A 16,089-nucleotide genomic window follows, 5' to 3' on the forward strand; every position below is an offset into this window, starting at 1 on the left:
GAAGCCACGTCTTGGTGCCCTGGGGCACACCACAGTCTGCGCCACCAAGGGCTGTGAGGAGACATCTTGTCCTGAGCCACTGGGGCCTCCTGGCACAGCCCCATCAAGGCTGGGCACTGTCACCCCTTGTCCTGCCCTCAGCATCTCCCCCCATCCCAGTGGCATCAGGGATCTGCTGGGACTAGTTTCTGGGGAGCCTTTGTCAGGAATGGCCCTGGGGGCTCCTTGATGCTCCCAAGGACTAAAGGTTTTTCAGAGGGCTTTGGATATTGCTTTTGCCTTGGAGTCTCTGATAGCTTTGTGCAATCATGGCCTCCAGTTATCTGCTTTAATTAGTCCCTTGAGAGCCTTTATCAGTAACAACACTCAGTGGTCTCATTAATGCTTCAAGGTACTTCAGCTTTTTTAAAGTTCTTTCCTTTCTTCTTTCTTCTCTGAGTCTCCCTGTGGTTTTTCGGCAATCCTGGCCTCCAATTCTCTCCCTTAAGGAGTCCATGAAGAGCCTGTGTTGGGGATGGACCTCAGTGGGACCCATTAATGCTTTGAGACACTTTGGATTTTTCTTCTTTGGACTCCTGGAAAGGCTTGTGCAATCTCTTCTCAGGCACTGAGGTTCCAGGGTTTGGCACCAAATGCACCACGGGGCTCATTGGGATCAAGCAAGTCTTGACAAAACCATGGTTCTGCCTTGATTTCCCTCTGCTCTGGTGCAGTTCATTAGGAAGTTTTTTCCACAGTTATGAAGAAATATTTCAAAGAACTTGTTAGAAGTAAGTGTTCCTATTTTAAAGCATGTCTTTTATTACTGTTTCTCTTTAGAGAGGAGTTGATTGTAGCATTCTGTGATTGATACTGATCCAGGGTCTTTCCTCAGAAGGTCTGGGCTGCTCAGAGAAGCTGTGCCTTGAGGTCTGACTCAATGTGGGTAACTTTGCTCCACACTGCCCAACCTCATCCTGTCTGTCCTCACTCACCTGGGACTTGCTTTGGTTGGAGAACTGGGTGCACTCAAGCAACCAGGGTTTTTCTACCTTTAATCTTTTTGAAGCAATCTAAAACTTCTAAAAGTTTCCCCACTTCAAACAGACACACTTCTCAAGTGTGTGCCAAGATGCCACCATGGAGATTTATATTCCCAAGGCAGAACCATGCAAGGAATGTTTGAGGCCTTTAGATTCCTTGGTTTCCTGGGGCCTTGCACTGTCAATAAGGCTCCTTGCTTCTGTGAGGTTCTGTAGTGTCACAACGGATGTTTGGTTCCATGGGGCCTCACAGTGTCACAGGAGTCTTCTTTTCCCTGTGGCACCCAGCAGCAAGCCCTGCTGCCAGGGCAAAATGCCTGAGAAGAAGGAGGAGGGGACTTTTGCAATGATGTTTTTTTTGTCTTCCCAGGTCACAGTGATGTGGGGTGGGGCCCTTCTGTCCTGAAGATGGCTGAACACCGGCCTGCACATGGAAGGGGGAAGAGACAATAACCTCTGTCCATGGAACTACAATAGCAGAGAGGTCAGGCTGAAGGCTGTCATCAGCATAGGAAAGATTAGTGTGAGAGGAAAGATGTGTGCTAATATCTGTACAAATTATTTGATGGGTGAAGGCATGAGTGTTCAAGTCTTTGAAATGGGTCATAACATTTCTACTGACTTTGGGCAGCAGGTTGGATACTGGGCCCAGAGAGCTTGGCACCTGAAACAGACAAATGTCTGCACAAGCCTGAAAATCTCAACTGTGGGGAGAAATGCTATGTTTAAGAGGGAATATTGGGCAGGCCGGTCAGGAAGGCTGTACCTTCCTAGTACCTCGGGCAATGGGGAAAGGAAGAGGACAACGTGAGGCCAGGGGTTTAGGACAAAAGGAGTGTGCACCCTCTGAAACCTCGAGAGAGAAAACCCCGTGAGTGTGTCCACAAGAGGGTAGCACTCCTCAAGGCGGGGGTGGGGGGGGTGTGCTGGAGTATCATGCTGTGTCTACAAAGCATCAGAACTACTTGGGAGGGGGACTGCAGTACCAAGTTATGTCCACAAAGGGTGCAGCACTGCTCGGGGGAGGGGGGGCTGCAGTATCATGCTGTGACCACAATTGGACAGCACTGTTCGGAGGGTGGGACTGCAGTACCGGATAGTGTCCACAAGAAGGCAGTACTGCTGGGTGGATGGGGGCTGCAGTACCATGCTGTGTCCACAAGGGTGCAGCACTGCTCTGTGGGAAGGCTGCTGTACTGACCTGTGTCCACAAAGGGGCAGCACCGCTCGGAAGGGGGATACTGCAGTACCATGCTTTGTCAAAAGGAGGCAGGACTGCTCCCGGGGGGAGGCTTCAGTACCGGCTTCTGTCCACAACAGTGCAACTCTGTTTGAAAGGGTGGGCTGCAGTACGGGGCTCTATCCACAAGGGGGCAGCAATTTTGGGGAGAGAGGGCAGTGTTTTGTCTACAAAGGAGCTAGATTGCTAGGCACAGGGGGTGGGGGGCTGCAGTACTGGGCTGTGTCCACAAGGGAGCAGCTCTGCTGAAGGAGGGTGTGGGTACAGTATCAGGTTGTGTCCACAATAGGGCAGCACTGCTTGGGGGGCGGGCTACACGGCTATGTTGTGTCCACAAGAGGACAGCACTGCTCGAATGGGGGGGCTGCAGCACTGGGTTGTATCCAGAATGGGGTAGCAGTACTCAGAAAAGGAGGGGACTGCAGTCCCCTGCTGTGTCCATAAGGGGGCAGCACTACTCATGGTGGGGGGGGTGGTGCTGGAGTATCATTCTGTGTCTACAAGGGGTCAGAACTGCTCGGGGGGGCTGCACTACCAGGTTGTGTCCACAAGAGGGCAGCAATGCTCAGAATACGGGGGCTGCAGCACCAAACTGTGTCCACAGAGGGCAGCACTGCTCAGGGGGCAGGCTGAAGTACTTGGTAGGAGTAGGAGGCAGCTGCAGTATATGTCCACAAGAGGGCATCACTGCTAGGAAGATGGGGGCTGCAGTACCAGGATGTGTCCACAATGGGGAAGCACTGCTTGGGGAAGGGGGGTGGGCTGTAGTTCCATGTTGTGTCCACAAAGGGGCAGCTCTGTTCAGAAGCAGGGGGCTGCAGTACCATGCTGTGCCTGCAAGGGGGTAACACGGCTTGGGGAGGGGAGCTGCAGTACCATGCTGTGTCCACAAGGGGACAGAACTGCTCGGGAGGAAGACTGCAGTTACAGTCTGTGTCCAAAATTGGGCACCACTGCTTGGGAAGAGGGGTTCTGCATTGCCAGGTTTTGTCCACAAGGGGACAGCACTGAACAAGGGGAGTCTGCAGTACTGGTCCATGTCCACAAGAGGGCATTACTCCTCAGGAAGGGGTGGCTGCAGTACCATGCAGGGTCCACAAGGGGGAAGCACTGCTAAGGGGGGGGGAGGGGGGCCGCTGTACCAGACTTTTTCCACAAGGAGGCAGCACTGATCAGGTCGGGGTTGCAGTAGCAGGCTGTGTCCACAAGGGTGCAGCACTCCTCAGGGGAGGGGGCTGCAGTATTTGGTTTTGTCCAAAAGGAGGCAGCACTGCTGGGAGTGTGTGGGGGGGCTGACGCCCTCCCTGACCTCCAAGTGCCTCCCTGGACCCCCAAGAGCTCCCCACGGTGCCTGACGTTTTCTTCATTGTTCCTTAGTGTCCCTCTGAGTGCCCACCCAGCTCCCCCAAGTGTCCTCCAGACCCTCAAGTTCTTTCTAAATTCCCTCCACAGGCCCAAAACTGCCCCAGAAATGTCCAGTGACCCCAAAGTGGCCCCGTTTACCCCACCTGAGAAAATGTTTTAAAACAATATTAAAGGACTATAAAAAGGACTAATGAACAAATGAATAGCCAATACTGGTCAATTAACTAATGAAGGGAATTGTGTTACTTAGAACCAATGAACCAAAATTTTTTTGGTTGCTAAAAATGTATAGGTTTTTTTAATAAGTATAAGATAATAAAATTTAGAATAATATAATATTAAAAAAGAAAACTATTATTATACTTTTAACTATTATTATCACTTTTAATTATAAATTATTTTTATACATTTTATTTACAAAGAAAAATGCATAATTTTGTTTAAATGTTTCGGGATTTCAGTCCTACGTAGCCAATTTCAGACACAGTGAATTTGGGGGAGAGGAGCAGTTTGTCCAAATAGGCTCAGCTGCAAGAAGCTCATTCTTGGTCTGTGCCCAAACCTCCTAAGGAGACATTCAGCATTGAGATTACTTAAGAAATGCTTAAGTCCCCTCTAGCCTGAACTGAAAAATTAAAATATTATGCCCTTGATTAAAAAAGAAAAAAATCATGAGGTGCATTTTGAAATCTCCTTCCTTGACACATGAAGACGAAGGAAGACAAAGAGCTCCTGTAATCTTTCTGTATTTTAATGACCTCCACTTTGGGGAGATTTGCGGCTGAGTCCAGGACCCTTCAGGCACTAAGAGAACTTTGAAGAAGCTGCTCAAGGAGTCAGAAGTAAAACTCCAAGTCCCTTGGAGCATCACTGGCCCCACTGAGGGCAGGGACTGCCAAAGGCTCCCCAGGGACTGGTGAGAGCAGATCCTTGAGGCCAGGATTGCAGGAGCCAAAGGCTGAGAGCAGGAACTGCAATGCTGAGCAAGGCCTGGGCTGCTTGGAGGCAGCAGAAAGGCCAAGGCCTGAGCCCAGGCCTGGCACAGCAGGGCCTGTCCCTCATGGGTGGCTCGGGGCTGTTCCTGGGGCAGTGGGATGGGAGGGGCAGCAAGGACAAATGTCATCAACCTGCAGCCCTGCCAGCCTGCTCAGGGAGGGCCGAGGCAGAAGCAAAGTGCAGCCCCTGCAAGGAAAGTTCCTTCTGTGGGGCTCCAGAAGCGCTGCCCAGCCCAGGGCACAAAGGCCTGGGTGCCTCTGGCCCTGCCAGCCCTGCCCAGCCCTCGGCCATCTCTCCTTCTGTGGGCCCCTGCCCCACCCAAAAGCAGCTTGTCTGACCCGGCTGAAGAAGGATTCCCCCTCCCTCCCTCCCTCCGTGCCTCCCTCCCTCCTGCTGCTGCTGCGGAGCCGCCGGAGCGCGCGGCCGTTCTTCCGTGGCCTCCGCGAACCCAACGGAGGAGCCGCCGCGCGCCCCGCGGAACGAAACGAACAAAGAAAGAAATAAACAATGAAGGGACTTCCTATTAGAGAAAGAACTAAATAAAGCAATGAAGGAATAAAGAAGAATGTTGGCTTGTGGCTTTTTGTTTGGGTGAGATGAGGCATTTGGTGGGGAAGAATTGCTTCTTCTGACAGTTTTGCTGGTGTGGACAGGAGCGGAGCACTGAAATTTCAAGTAGAAAAGAGAAATCGTGTCAGTATTGTCATCTCTTTTAATTCTCTTTTGAGACAGTTGCAGGCTGCCAAAGACATGGTCTGCAGTGTGGAACTTGGTGCCAAGTTTCTTTTTCTGCCAGAGGATGAGGAGGGGAGGTATCCCAGCATCACGGACTCATGGCATGCTTTGGCTTGGAAGGGACCTGGAAGATCACATCGCTGCAACCCCCGTGCTGTGCCTGGGGACCCCTTGTACCAGACCGACTTGTCCTGAGCCCCATCCAGCCTGGCCTCGTACACTGTCAGGGATGGGGCATGCACAGCTTCTCTGGGCAGTGTGCTCCCAGAAAGTCTCTTTTCTGAATCTCTCATCTAAAGCTACTCTCTTTCACTTTGGATCCATTCTCCCATGTGCTCTCTCTGCCTGCCCTTGTACAAAGTCCCTTTCCAGCTTTCTTGTAGATTGCTGTCAGGTACTGGAAGACCGCAGTTGGGTAAAGCCTAAGCCTAAGTCTCTTTTTCAGGCTGAAGAAGCCCGGCTGTGCCAGGCTTCCCTTGCAGGAGAGCTGCTCCAGCCCTGGCAGCCCCTGGGTGTCCCTGCTGGGCTCCAGCTGCAGTGTGTCCCTGTCCTTGCCGGCCGTGCAGGGAGCCCAGCAGAGCCGGACGCGGCCCTGCAGGTGCAGCGCCAGCGACTGCAGGAGACACGGCCCTGACAGCGGCTGCGGGAGCGGCAATTGGCGACTGGCCGCCGCTTCCCAGAGTGCCTGCCCCTCTCGCCGCGCCTTTCCCCACCGCTGGCCGCTCGCTCGGGGGAAATGCAGCCTGTGCCGCCCCTCAGAGCCGGCCCTGCCCGCTGCCCCGGGCGCTCCCGGCGCCATCCTGAGGGGCCCAGGCCCGGCCTCCCCGCGCTCAGCCGAAGGCCGTGGAGCAGCAGATAAAAACAGCCAGGGCACGGAAAGTGCCTGTGATTCCAAGGCAAGTATTTGGTCTACAGCATCGGTTTGCTTTCAGAGTCTGGATGAGATGATAAAATCATCAGGAAAACAGAAATGAACAAGTTCTGCCTTGGCAGTACCTCAAAGTTTTGTGGTACTTATTCGCTCACAGGGACACACAGAAATTTTTGAAATGGTAAAAATAGTCAAAATCCTTTAGTAATTGGAGGGAATGTTATAAATTTATTTGTAATAAATTAATCAACTCCAATAGATGGAAATAGAAAATTTATTGAGCAATCGGCAGCAAGCAAATCAGCGCTGGGCATCCAGGGAGTCTCTGCTCCACCAACGGCACACACCCCACTTCATTTCAGTCCATCATTTATTTATATCTTCTTCCATGTACGTGCCTTTCAGCATCTTCTCACGCTCTTTCTGCGTCTGCGCAACCATTTGCTGGGGGTCTTTTTCCTTGGCTGCTGGTGGTCGTGGGGAGGAAGGCTGTAGTCTTCCTCTCTTAGCCGTTGGTTGGCTCTTTCCTATCTTTTTTTTGCAAGCATCCACAAACTGGGCACATACAGGATGTTTGTGGTTATTTGAAACATAATCTTTCTGCTACCTAAAGCAAGCTTCAGTGGTCTTTTGGCCATGTTCCCTAATTTAGCAAGGTTTGATTAGCAAAGCCTTACACATACAGGATATTTGTGGTTATTTAAAACATAATGTAGCTTAAGCAAGTTTCAGTGGTCTTTTGGCCGTGTTCCCTAATTTAGCAAGGTTTGATTAGCAAAGCCTTACACATACAGGATATTTGTGGTTATTTAAAACATAATGTAGCTTAAGCAAGTTTCAGTGGTCTTTTGGCCATGTTCCCTAATTTAGCAAGGTTTGATTAGCAAAGTCTTACACATACTCTGTTACAGGAACACCTGAGGAAGTGGCAGCTAGCACTTCAGAAACACGTGGCTTTTGCTCCTGTATTCTACCTGAGAGCTTCCTGGGCAGGGGCAATTCTTCTGACTGCATCAGCGTGGCCATGGCTAGGAAGGGCAGCGAGCAGATGGATTTAGCTTCTGCTGCCTAAAATCCCAGTTCTCATTTGTGTGCACTGGGGATTGTGCTTCAGGCTCTGCACTTGTGCAGCTGCTCCTCGGGCGCTGCTGGCACACAGGGAGGGCACTGGAGCCTCCCCAAGGCCACCAAGGACAGGAGCAGGGAACGCGTCCCCGATCTGGTGCAGTACCCTGGAGTGTGGGGGACCCTCTGGTCTCTTAGATGGGTGGAAGAGTGGGACAAATGGAAGCAAGATGAGACAGGGATCAAAGAGCCCCACGCCAGGCAGCGTTTTCTCCTACCAGAGCTCCTCTGAGTTTAGTGAGCCAGTGAAGCCTGAGGAGCACATGAGACCCGGGAGTGAGTGAAGGGCTGGCTGGGAAGGGTCACATAAAGCCCATGTGGGCATTTCTCTGTCCGAAGGTCTCCTGGGGAGACAAAAGAAAAAAAGAAGGATGTTCCATCTCGCGACATCTCCTTTCTTCCTTCAGTAGGAATCAGTGCATACAAGAGTTTACTTGATCCCTGTGATGCCAGGGAGCACCGAGAACTTGAACCTTGCTGGAGTCCAGCCCTGCCTGCCTATCTTGGAGTAGAGGAAAACATGAAGAAACTGGGCAGCCTTTGAGCCAAAATGGCATTTTGCTGCTTCTGATTTCCTCCCAGCTTTTGCAGTGGGTTGACAGCTCCATCCCTGCAAGGCACACGCAGACCTTGCTGGAAGCTCAGGGTCCTTGAAGGGGCTGCTGCAGTTGGCAACAGGAGCCGCTGCTGAATTTTTACCATTGCTTAATCCCCACCATCCCAAATGTCAGCAAGTGGCTGAGGAAGGACAAAAAAAGGTATCTGTGGAAAAAGGGAGGCCAAAGCTTGGAAAAGGATGAAAGAAATGCTCTGATGATGATGATAATGACAAGGAAAATATTTATTTTTGACTACAAGTGAACACCCGCCGCCCTCCAGCCCTCCCAGACTGGCAGCCAAGTGGTGCCGTTTCCATGGCATGAGGTGCTGGTAGCCTGGGGAGAGAAACCAGAAAGCCACGGTCAGTCGCAGCAGGCTCCTGTCCCCCGTGTCCCACCACGGCCTGTGCGAGGGCCAGGCTGCTGGCTGTGCTCAGAGCCCAAACCTCCCAAGCCATGCTCTCATTTTTAGAGGACAGCAGCATGGCAGGCCACGCTCCACCTCTTCTGCTTAAGCACAGCACAGCAACCTCCTCAGCAGCTGCAAGAGCAAGATTCTCGTGTGCCCACTGCCCTCTGCCCCGAGCCCTTCTGCCACCTGTGCTGTGGAACCAGGTACCCACCTCTGGAGACCTGCTGCCAGGAGAGGAGCTGATCCCACACGAGGCCCTCGTCCTTCCTGAAGGGGATGTCCCCGAACACCGTGGCCCCCCCGGGGTAGTGCCGGCACTGGACGGGCTCCACGGACGGTGCCGGCGCTTCCCCACCCGGTCCAGGCACCGGGTGCAATCTTCCTGGAAAAAACAAAGAACAATTGCATGAAAGTCAGTTCCAAACAAGACCTGGGAACAAGAAAAAGCGCCAAAGGTTATCACCATTTCATGGGCCTGGGGAGGGTCTGACCACTCCAGTCGAGAATGAAACCTCTCCAAGGGTGGGAAAAACCCCACCTTTCCCACCCATAAGCCCATCCCTTCCTCAAGGGCCTGCAAAGCAGAACAGCTGGGGCATGGCTTCAGATCCCATCCCCCTCTGCCACTTCCCATCCACATGGATGGATGCTTTGGTCAGGCTGGCTGGCCCCACCCCAGCCCGTGGCAGGCATGCTGGCAGAAGGTCTCAGCGAGGACAAGAGCCAGCTGCCCTTCCACAACACCCGTCCCCTGTCCCGCCAAAAAGCAGCCGGGCGGGCGGCGGAAAGATCAATATTCTCCATTGCTGCCGAGCGGGGAACCTGCGGCGCGTGGCCAGGCCGAGCCCTGCCGTGCCTGGAAGCACGAGCATCCCCCCGCCCCTGCGCCGGCTGGGGACTCATCTTGATTTCGTTGGGGTGCAGAGCGTGTCCTCCAGGAAGGGGCCAAACCAAAGCCCATCGGCTTTGCCCCACCAGCGACCAGCTTGAGAATGGCTCTCCGGCTCTGCGTCGCGCTCCTCAAGAACACGCCAGCTGTGCCTCGGCTTGCAGGGACACCACGATGCCATTGAGCTGCAGGGGGATGTTTCCCCTTTTCCACTACGGGGAAACTTCACCGCACTGTGCCAAGACTTCTCCAACATTACGGGGAGCCCTGAGCCGCTCCCTCCACAACTCGCGGGAACCTGCGGAAGCATCTCCTGGGCCGCACTCTCTGCTCCGTGCCACGGCCGCAGGGAAACGCTCTGGGGATTTCTTTGAGCGCCATGAGACGTGAGCAGCTGGTACTTGTTGAGCTCTTGGATCCTGCTGTGCAGAGGGATGGATCTCGGCTGTCTCCTGGGCCAGGTGGGGCTTCTGCAGCCAAGAATGTTCTACAAGGTCTTCCAGGCATGGCCTGTCTGCAGGGTCCATGGATAAACACCACCTGATGAGGTGCTGGCAATCTGCAGAGAGAAACCAGTAACTGCTGGTCAGCTCCTGGCCATGCTCTCCCAGATTCCACGGTGCCCACGCCACAGTAGGAGTGCTCGGAGCTGCACACAAAGCTTCCCATCCATCTTCCCTTTCGGAGATGAGCAGCACAGAGGCACACGTGCCGCCTCCTCCAGCTAAGCACAGGAGATCGACCTCCTCCCAAGCTGGAAGAGCAGGACACTGATGTGCCAGCTGCCCACGCCCAAACCCGTTCTTGATCCCGTGCCTTGAAGCCACATCTGCCTTGAGACACCCGGGGCAGGAAGAAGAGCTGGCCCTGGACGATGCCCCCTCCGGTTCTGAAAGGAAGGTGCCCACACACCAGGTGATAGAGCAGGATGCCCAGGGACCAGATAGTGGCTGGCTGGGCGTGGAAGCAGCCAAAGAGGATCCACTCCGGCAGGTAGTACTCTTGCGTTCCTATGGGACACAGATGCAGCTCATCAGGCCGATGCTGCTCCCTTCCCTCCCAGCCAGCTCCACAACAGCCGGCCCCTGCCCCCGCCGAAAAGCAGCCTGGCTGCAGCCGGCTGAAGAAGGATTCCCCCTACTTCTGTCTTCCCCCTGTGCCAGCAAAAGAGAGAACCTCTGCTGCACGGCTGGGCCCTGGCTTTGGGCTCACCTGCCATCCAGGTGAAGAAGGTGTCCTGGAGGATGGTGCCGCAGCCGAAGTAGATGAGCTTGGCCTCGCCGGTGGCCAGGTCGTCGAGGATGTTCTCGGTCTTGATGTCGCGGTGCAGGACGCCGCGGCTGGTGCAGTGCCGCACGGCCTGCAGCACCTGGCGGAACAGCCCCCGCGCCACGGGCTCTGGCAGGGACCCGCCCGCCTCCAGCAAGTGCCACAGGTCCCGGCAGCGCTCCGGACGCTCCATGACCAGCGCGAAGCCGTCGGGCAGCTCGAACCAGTCCAGGAGCCGCAAGATGCCGCTCAAGCCAGGGCACGACACCATCCACTTGAGCACCAGCTCCAGGGGCACAAGGGCGCCGTCGTGCTGCGGGGGGACCGCGATGCCGTCAGCGGGGCCGATGCTGCGCCGCGCCTTCGGCACCCCCTGCCCGGCCCCGCCGCAGCTCGCCACTGCCCGGCCCGGGACGCTGCGCGGTCCCCGCTCCCTCCACGCTCCCTCCACGCTCCCTCCACGCTCGCTCCCCTCGCAGCGTCCCGGCTGCCACCCACCCTGCCGGGCCTGGACTTCGCCCCGCCCGGCACGCCCCGCCGGCTGCTCCCGCTGGCCCCGCTCACTCACCAGCCGCGCCCACTCCCAGATGCGATCCCGGGCCACTCGCCCGATGGCCACCTGCAAGCCAAGGCCAGCGCCGGGCTCAGCTCGCCGCTCGTCTCTTACCGGGGCGCCGTCGGCGAGCCGGGTCCCGGCGTAAACGCTGCCGCAGCCGCCGCTCCCCAGCAGCGGGCCCTCCCGCTAGAGCTGCTCCAGGGGAGGCTTCTCCGCCCGTGCGGACGGCACGGCGCCCTCGCCATTCTGCCCGGGGCACCCGTCCGCCCCGGGCGCTGCTGCTTCCCGAGCCGCCCCGGGCTCAGGCGGCTCGGGGCCGGCGGCCGAGCTGACGGGCGGCGGGGCTCGCACCGGGGAAGCCGCCGGCCTCGGGCCGGGAGCCGGGCGGCTGCGGGGCGGCTGCGGGCGGAGCCGCGGGAGGGGCCTCGTTCGGGGCCGGGGCCGGGCCAGGGCCCGCGCCAGGCGGAGCCAAAACACGGTGCTGCTCCAGCACCGGCACCACCGGAGCGAGGAGCTCTGCCAGAGGCTCTTCAAAAGAGCTTCAAAATGGGCTGCCCCCATTCTGCCGACAGCAGTCTGCCCCAAACATGTGTACTGTGTGGCCATGATTTTAACAGAATGTGGAAAATGCATTGTTTGAATGTGTTTTTATGTTGTCTAACGTCACCTGACTGGAGCAGTTTGGTAGGCAGGACGCCCTGTGGGCAGGGCCATGGCAGGGATGGGTGGCTGTCACTTGAACTGGCAGTGTCATTTTTCCAGGCAGGCTCCTAGTACAGCTGTGGGGGAAAGGCACCAGCAGCTGAATCAGGCCCAGGGAGGGCAGCAGCAGCAGCACATTGAGGAGACCCGCATCTGCAAAGAGCCCCTCACTCCCTTTGCTCCCCCATGGCAGCACAAGATGATTCCACTGCAGGTGAAGGGCTGCAGCAGACTGGAGACTCCTTCAGGCGGGACTTGCTGCAATTTCATTCCTGCAGCTGTGCTGAGAGGATGTTGGCTGCAGCAGGGGTGTCCATGCCCAGGAATGCTGCTCGGCTCAGGGAGGCAGAGTGTGCACAAAAGCTGCATTCAAAGCACTGATCGTGAGCCCCTGAGCCACTGGCAAGTGCAGCAGCTCTTCTTCATTCCGTGCCAGTGAGAGCCCAGCCTTGGAGCCTGTCCATGGGAACAGGGAAACACTCTGAGGATGGTTCTGAATTTTCAGGGACGGTCAAAATGGGAATCATTGGCTGGTGTTGTAGTGTTGGGTTTGGGTGTGTCTGCAGAAAAAAAGCAGGAATAAACCCCTGCCACAATGAAGGAGAACGTTTGCATGGCCAATTTCCACCCTACAGATACACTGATCATATTTGCCCACTAAATACTGGGGCCATTGAATGAAGAGTGAAAAGCTTCTTTGAAGAGATAGGAAAGATGAGACTTGAAGAAATAATTTTGCTGATGCAGGAAAAGGGATCAGACCCACTGGTGCCTTGGCTCATGCTCAGTTCTGCCAAATCAAGCATGATTAGTTTTAACCGCTCTGTTGCATAGTATTTCAGAAGAATCTGCCCCATGCCATTTCCATTAAGAAACTTTTGAATTGTCAGAAGCGCCAAGATCAGAAATATTTTGAGGCAAATCCTGTTTATGTTGGGTGTGCAATAAAGAAAGCAGGGAATAAACCCCTGAAGCAATGAAGCAGAGCAAAGGTGGAACGTTTGGATGGTCAGTTCCCTAATGATATCGGCCAACTGAATTCGGGGTCATCTACTGGGGAGTGCAAAGCTTCTTTTACTTCCAACGCCTGGGAGTCACAGCACTTTATTTGTTGTGAAGAGAAATAAACAAAATCCCCAGTCAACAAGCTGCAACCCAGAACTGAGTGGGAATTACAGAAATGAAGGCCTTGAAAAGCAGCTTTGGAAAGCATCAGCTTCCTAGACAGTGTCAAACCCTCAGGCCTGGCAGGGCCGGACCCAGGGCTGGCTGCCCTTGGGAAGGGAAGGGAAAGGGATGGAGCTGGGGCGGGGGTTCTGTGGCCATGGAAATGAGAGAACCACGGGCGAGCGCGTCACAAAGGGGCAGCCCCGCGCTGGGGCTGGGAAGGTTGTGGGTGACACGGACACAGCGGCAGGAGACGCGTCTGGCTCTGCTGTCTGTGCCCACTGCTGGTGATCGGAGTCACCTTATTCTAGGGCTGGGGACCAGCTCCTGTCGCTGTCTATCCCAGGGAGTTCCCAAATCCAAACCCAGATACTTCTGTGAGACAGAAGCACGGGTTCAAACATGGATTCTACCAGAAAAGGAAAGGCCACAGAAGGAAAAGGTGAGGATAGAAAGGAGCTGAAAAGCCTGAGCCAAATGGAGAAAAATCCCACCAGTGTTCAGGGAAAATTGGTCCATGGTGGTCAGTGCTGTCCCTATTCAGAGTTGGTGGCTGACAGCTACAGGTGATCTTGCAAGGACGCCCATGGCATCACAACATTCTGTCATTAGTTTACTCTGCTTTCTCCTTTTTGACAGTAGCCAAATCACTCATACTGCCACCCGAGTCAGGGACTGTGGCCACAGATGACCACAAATTGGACATGGTCACAAGATGCAAGTCCTGTTTCTTTCTTGGCCATCAATGTTGGGTCTCACTAGAGATAAATTTCCTGTTCTTCCTCTGCTTGGTGATTTGGTTCAACACTGAGGATGATATTATGGTGCTATAAAACCACCAGCAAGGCCTGCCTGCTTGCTGAGAGCTCTTTGAGCTTTGCAGAAATAGCAGTCACAGCTGTGTGGCTCTTTACTGGGTATTCACAAACGGCCACCATCAAGAAGAAATCTTTCCTCCCCTCATTGAAGTTTCCACCTTTTCCTTCAGACATGATAACTCAAGAGTGTTCAGAGGAGTTAAACACATACTTAATCCATGAAAAATAAAAAAATAGAATTTTTCATAGAAATTTTCTCAAGAATCCAAAAGTCCCTCTAGAGTTTCAACCATTGGACATGCATATGGTATGATAAAGGAGGAAGGTCATCAAACTCACCTGTTTCTTGTGAGCAGGGCTCAGCCTCACACAGAGGTAAGGTGGGAGCTGGGCCGCTCTCTGGCAGGAGGAAAGGTCTTGTGCCAGCCTGGAGAGCCTGTGCCCATTGCCAGGGAACAGTTCTGCCCTGCAGGTGCCCCCTGCCATGAGCTGTGCTGTTCCCAGTGCCCTGTGGAGCTGTAGGGCTGCTCAGCTGTGGGGCAGGGAGAGGAGCAGGAGGCTGCATGTGCAGCTGAGCCATTGCTGGAAAGCACAGGGCTCTGGGCTCCTGCTGTCCCAGGGCAGCCCAGAGGCCAGGCTGCTCCCCTGGGAGCTCTGTGCAAGTGGGTCAGGGTGTGGCCCTGGCCTGCCTGAAGGGGCTGCTGGCAGGAGCATGTTTCCCTGTGCAGCTATTTAGAAGTTTCCAGGAAATGTGTCCCATGCAACATGGAGCTTTAGATGCTTTAGCTTGGCATTGTGGCCTATGTTAAATTTGTATCTTCACTTTGCAGACCTGTCTCCCAACGGTACTGCCAAGAATCTTTCCAGGTCTCCTCCCTCTATGCTCCTTCCCTCCAAGCCATTGCCCCCCATCCGGAAGAGCTCTCCTTCCAGGCTGCCAAGCCCGATGTGCGGTGGAGAGGAAGAGAGAGGAGAAAATGGCATTGGCTACAAAGATAGCAGTAGAAACAACCAGGAGCAGAGTTCTGAGAGAAAAGGGCGTGAGGTAAGGAGACCAAGCTAAGTCCTGTGTGATAGATTGTCACTTTATGCACTAGTGATTCCTAGAGAGGCTGATCTGGAACAGACACTAGACAGAGTTAAAAGAATAAAGTAGGTATTTATTAAGAGGCCTTAAAAGGATACACCTTGGGCAGTAGAAGAGCCTGGCCAGGGCTACACCCAGGATGGATCCAAGCCAGGTACCGCTCACAAGTTTCTACACTTTTATAAGTATTGCTCCATCAACATGTTGGGGTTTATTGTCCAGTTACAGCTTCAGGTCACAAAGTTCCATTGTCCTGGTTCACTCCCTTCACTTTGCCATTGTTTATGCTATTTCGATATCAGTTGTCCTTGATTCTCAATCTGGAAAAGGAAATTTGTGTTAAACTCCACTGTGAAGAGAACCTATTGACACTAAATATGAAGTTTGGAGTCCCACACAAATTCAGCACAGAATCTGGGAAATGTGAAAGCTAAAACTTAAAGCATCAGTAGGAAGCAGTCTGAGAATTTTTCCTTTGATGTGAGCCCAGGGAAGCAGCTGAGACAAGGAAGAGCTCAGATGGACACTACACTTCAGGCTGTCTTTGCAATGGGGGGGTGTAGTGCAGACTTCACATCCTCAGCGTGTACCAATAGCAGGAGAGGTCCTTCAATGGTTTCTGGGCTCTGTCGTGGCTCCTGCTCTGCCTTATAGCTGAGAAAGCCCCAACAAGCAGTCAGAGCAGCTCAAGTTGTCCAATCTGGCCAAGCCATCCTCCTACATCTAGTAACCTATGGATATCTGTGAACCATGTCTCTGTCTTGGTGCTGCTTTCTGTCAACCCTGTCTGCTTGGGATGGAAAAAGGTGTTTGCTGAAACAGGCAGTCCTGCAAAGTCAGTTCCAGGTTGTCTCAGCTTCTGAGTTGTACAGCCATGGTCTTCTGCACAGCTGTCTCTGATGTTATTGCTAGACTTCATCAGCTTCTGGGCAGCTGTGTGCCCTGGCATGGCTTTGTCCAGAGGGAAGGGATGAGAGGTGGCCATGGGGAGAGCAGCCCAGAGCCCAGGCACACGATTGCCTTTGCAGCAGGGCCAGCACCTGCAGTTGTTTTGGGTTTGCTGTGGGGTGCAGGAGGAGGCAGATGAACAACAGCTTTGGTAGACAGAATGTCCAATCCAAGGCTTGTGTACTTGATGTCAGCCTTAATGAGAAAGGGCCCAATGTATCCCTGACAGGATCTGATCCTTTCACTGCAGTTGGAGCAGGTCCTGATTTGGCTCTTTAGCTGTGCCAG

At 54.1% G+C, this 16,089-nt stretch overlaps 1 protein-coding gene across 5 annotated transcripts; it reads right to left on the reverse strand.

Annotated features, from left to right (window-relative positions):
• Nucleotides 1-6,448: 6,448 nt before the first annotated feature.
• LOC130266163 (serine/threonine-protein kinase pim-1-like) lies at nt 6,449-11,622 on the reverse strand. 5 transcript variants are annotated; one of them, XM_056515516.1, is made up of 7 exons: nt 11,191-11,622; nt 11,092-11,142; nt 10,467-10,836; nt 10,088-10,264; nt 8,577-9,813; nt 7,573-7,698; nt 6,449-6,696 (listed from the first exon to the last, which is right to left on the reverse strand). In XM_056515516.1, the coding sequence occupies exons 3-5, from the start codon at nt 10,792-10,794 to the stop codon at nt 9,467-9,469; spliced, it is 852 nt and encodes a 283-aa protein (XP_056371491.1). In that variant the 5' UTR covers nt 10,795-10,836; nt 11,092-11,142; nt 11,191-11,622; the 3' UTR covers nt 6,449-6,696; nt 7,573-7,698; nt 8,577-9,466. The 5 variants fall into 5 exon arrangements, with proteins under 5 accessions (XP_056371491.1, XP_056371489.1, XP_056371488.1 ...); XM_056515514.1 differs by having other exon boundaries at nt 6,449-6,784; XM_056515513.1 differs by lacking the exon at nt 6,449-6,696 and having other exon boundaries at nt 7,398-7,698.
• Between the last annotated feature and the right edge of the window lie 4,467 nt (nt 11,623-16,089).

Source organism: Oenanthe melanoleuca, unplaced genomic scaffold (assembly GCF_029582105.1).
Source record: "Oenanthe melanoleuca isolate GR-GAL-2019-014 unplaced genomic scaffold, OMel1.0 S001, whole genome shotgun sequence".
In the NCBI taxonomy this organism is placed as follows: domain Eukaryota; kingdom Metazoa; phylum Chordata; class Aves; order Passeriformes; family Muscicapidae; genus Oenanthe; species Oenanthe melanoleuca.

Excerpts from the sequence above, each read along its gene's own strand:
- LOC130266163 (XM_056515516.1), bottom strand. The coding sequence starts at position 10,794 with ATGGTGTCGTGCCCTGGCTTGAGCGGCATCTTGCGGCTCCTGGACTGG. Across the intron at positions 10,265-10,466 it reads CTTCTTCACCTGGATGGCAG|GAACGCAAGAGTACTACCTG; the intron begins GTGAGCCCAAAG and ends TGTGTCCCATAG. Across the intron at positions 9,814-10,087 it reads CCTGCCCCGGGTGTCTCAAG|ATTGCCAGCACCTCATCAGG; the intron begins GCAGATGTGGCT and ends TTCTCTCTGCAG.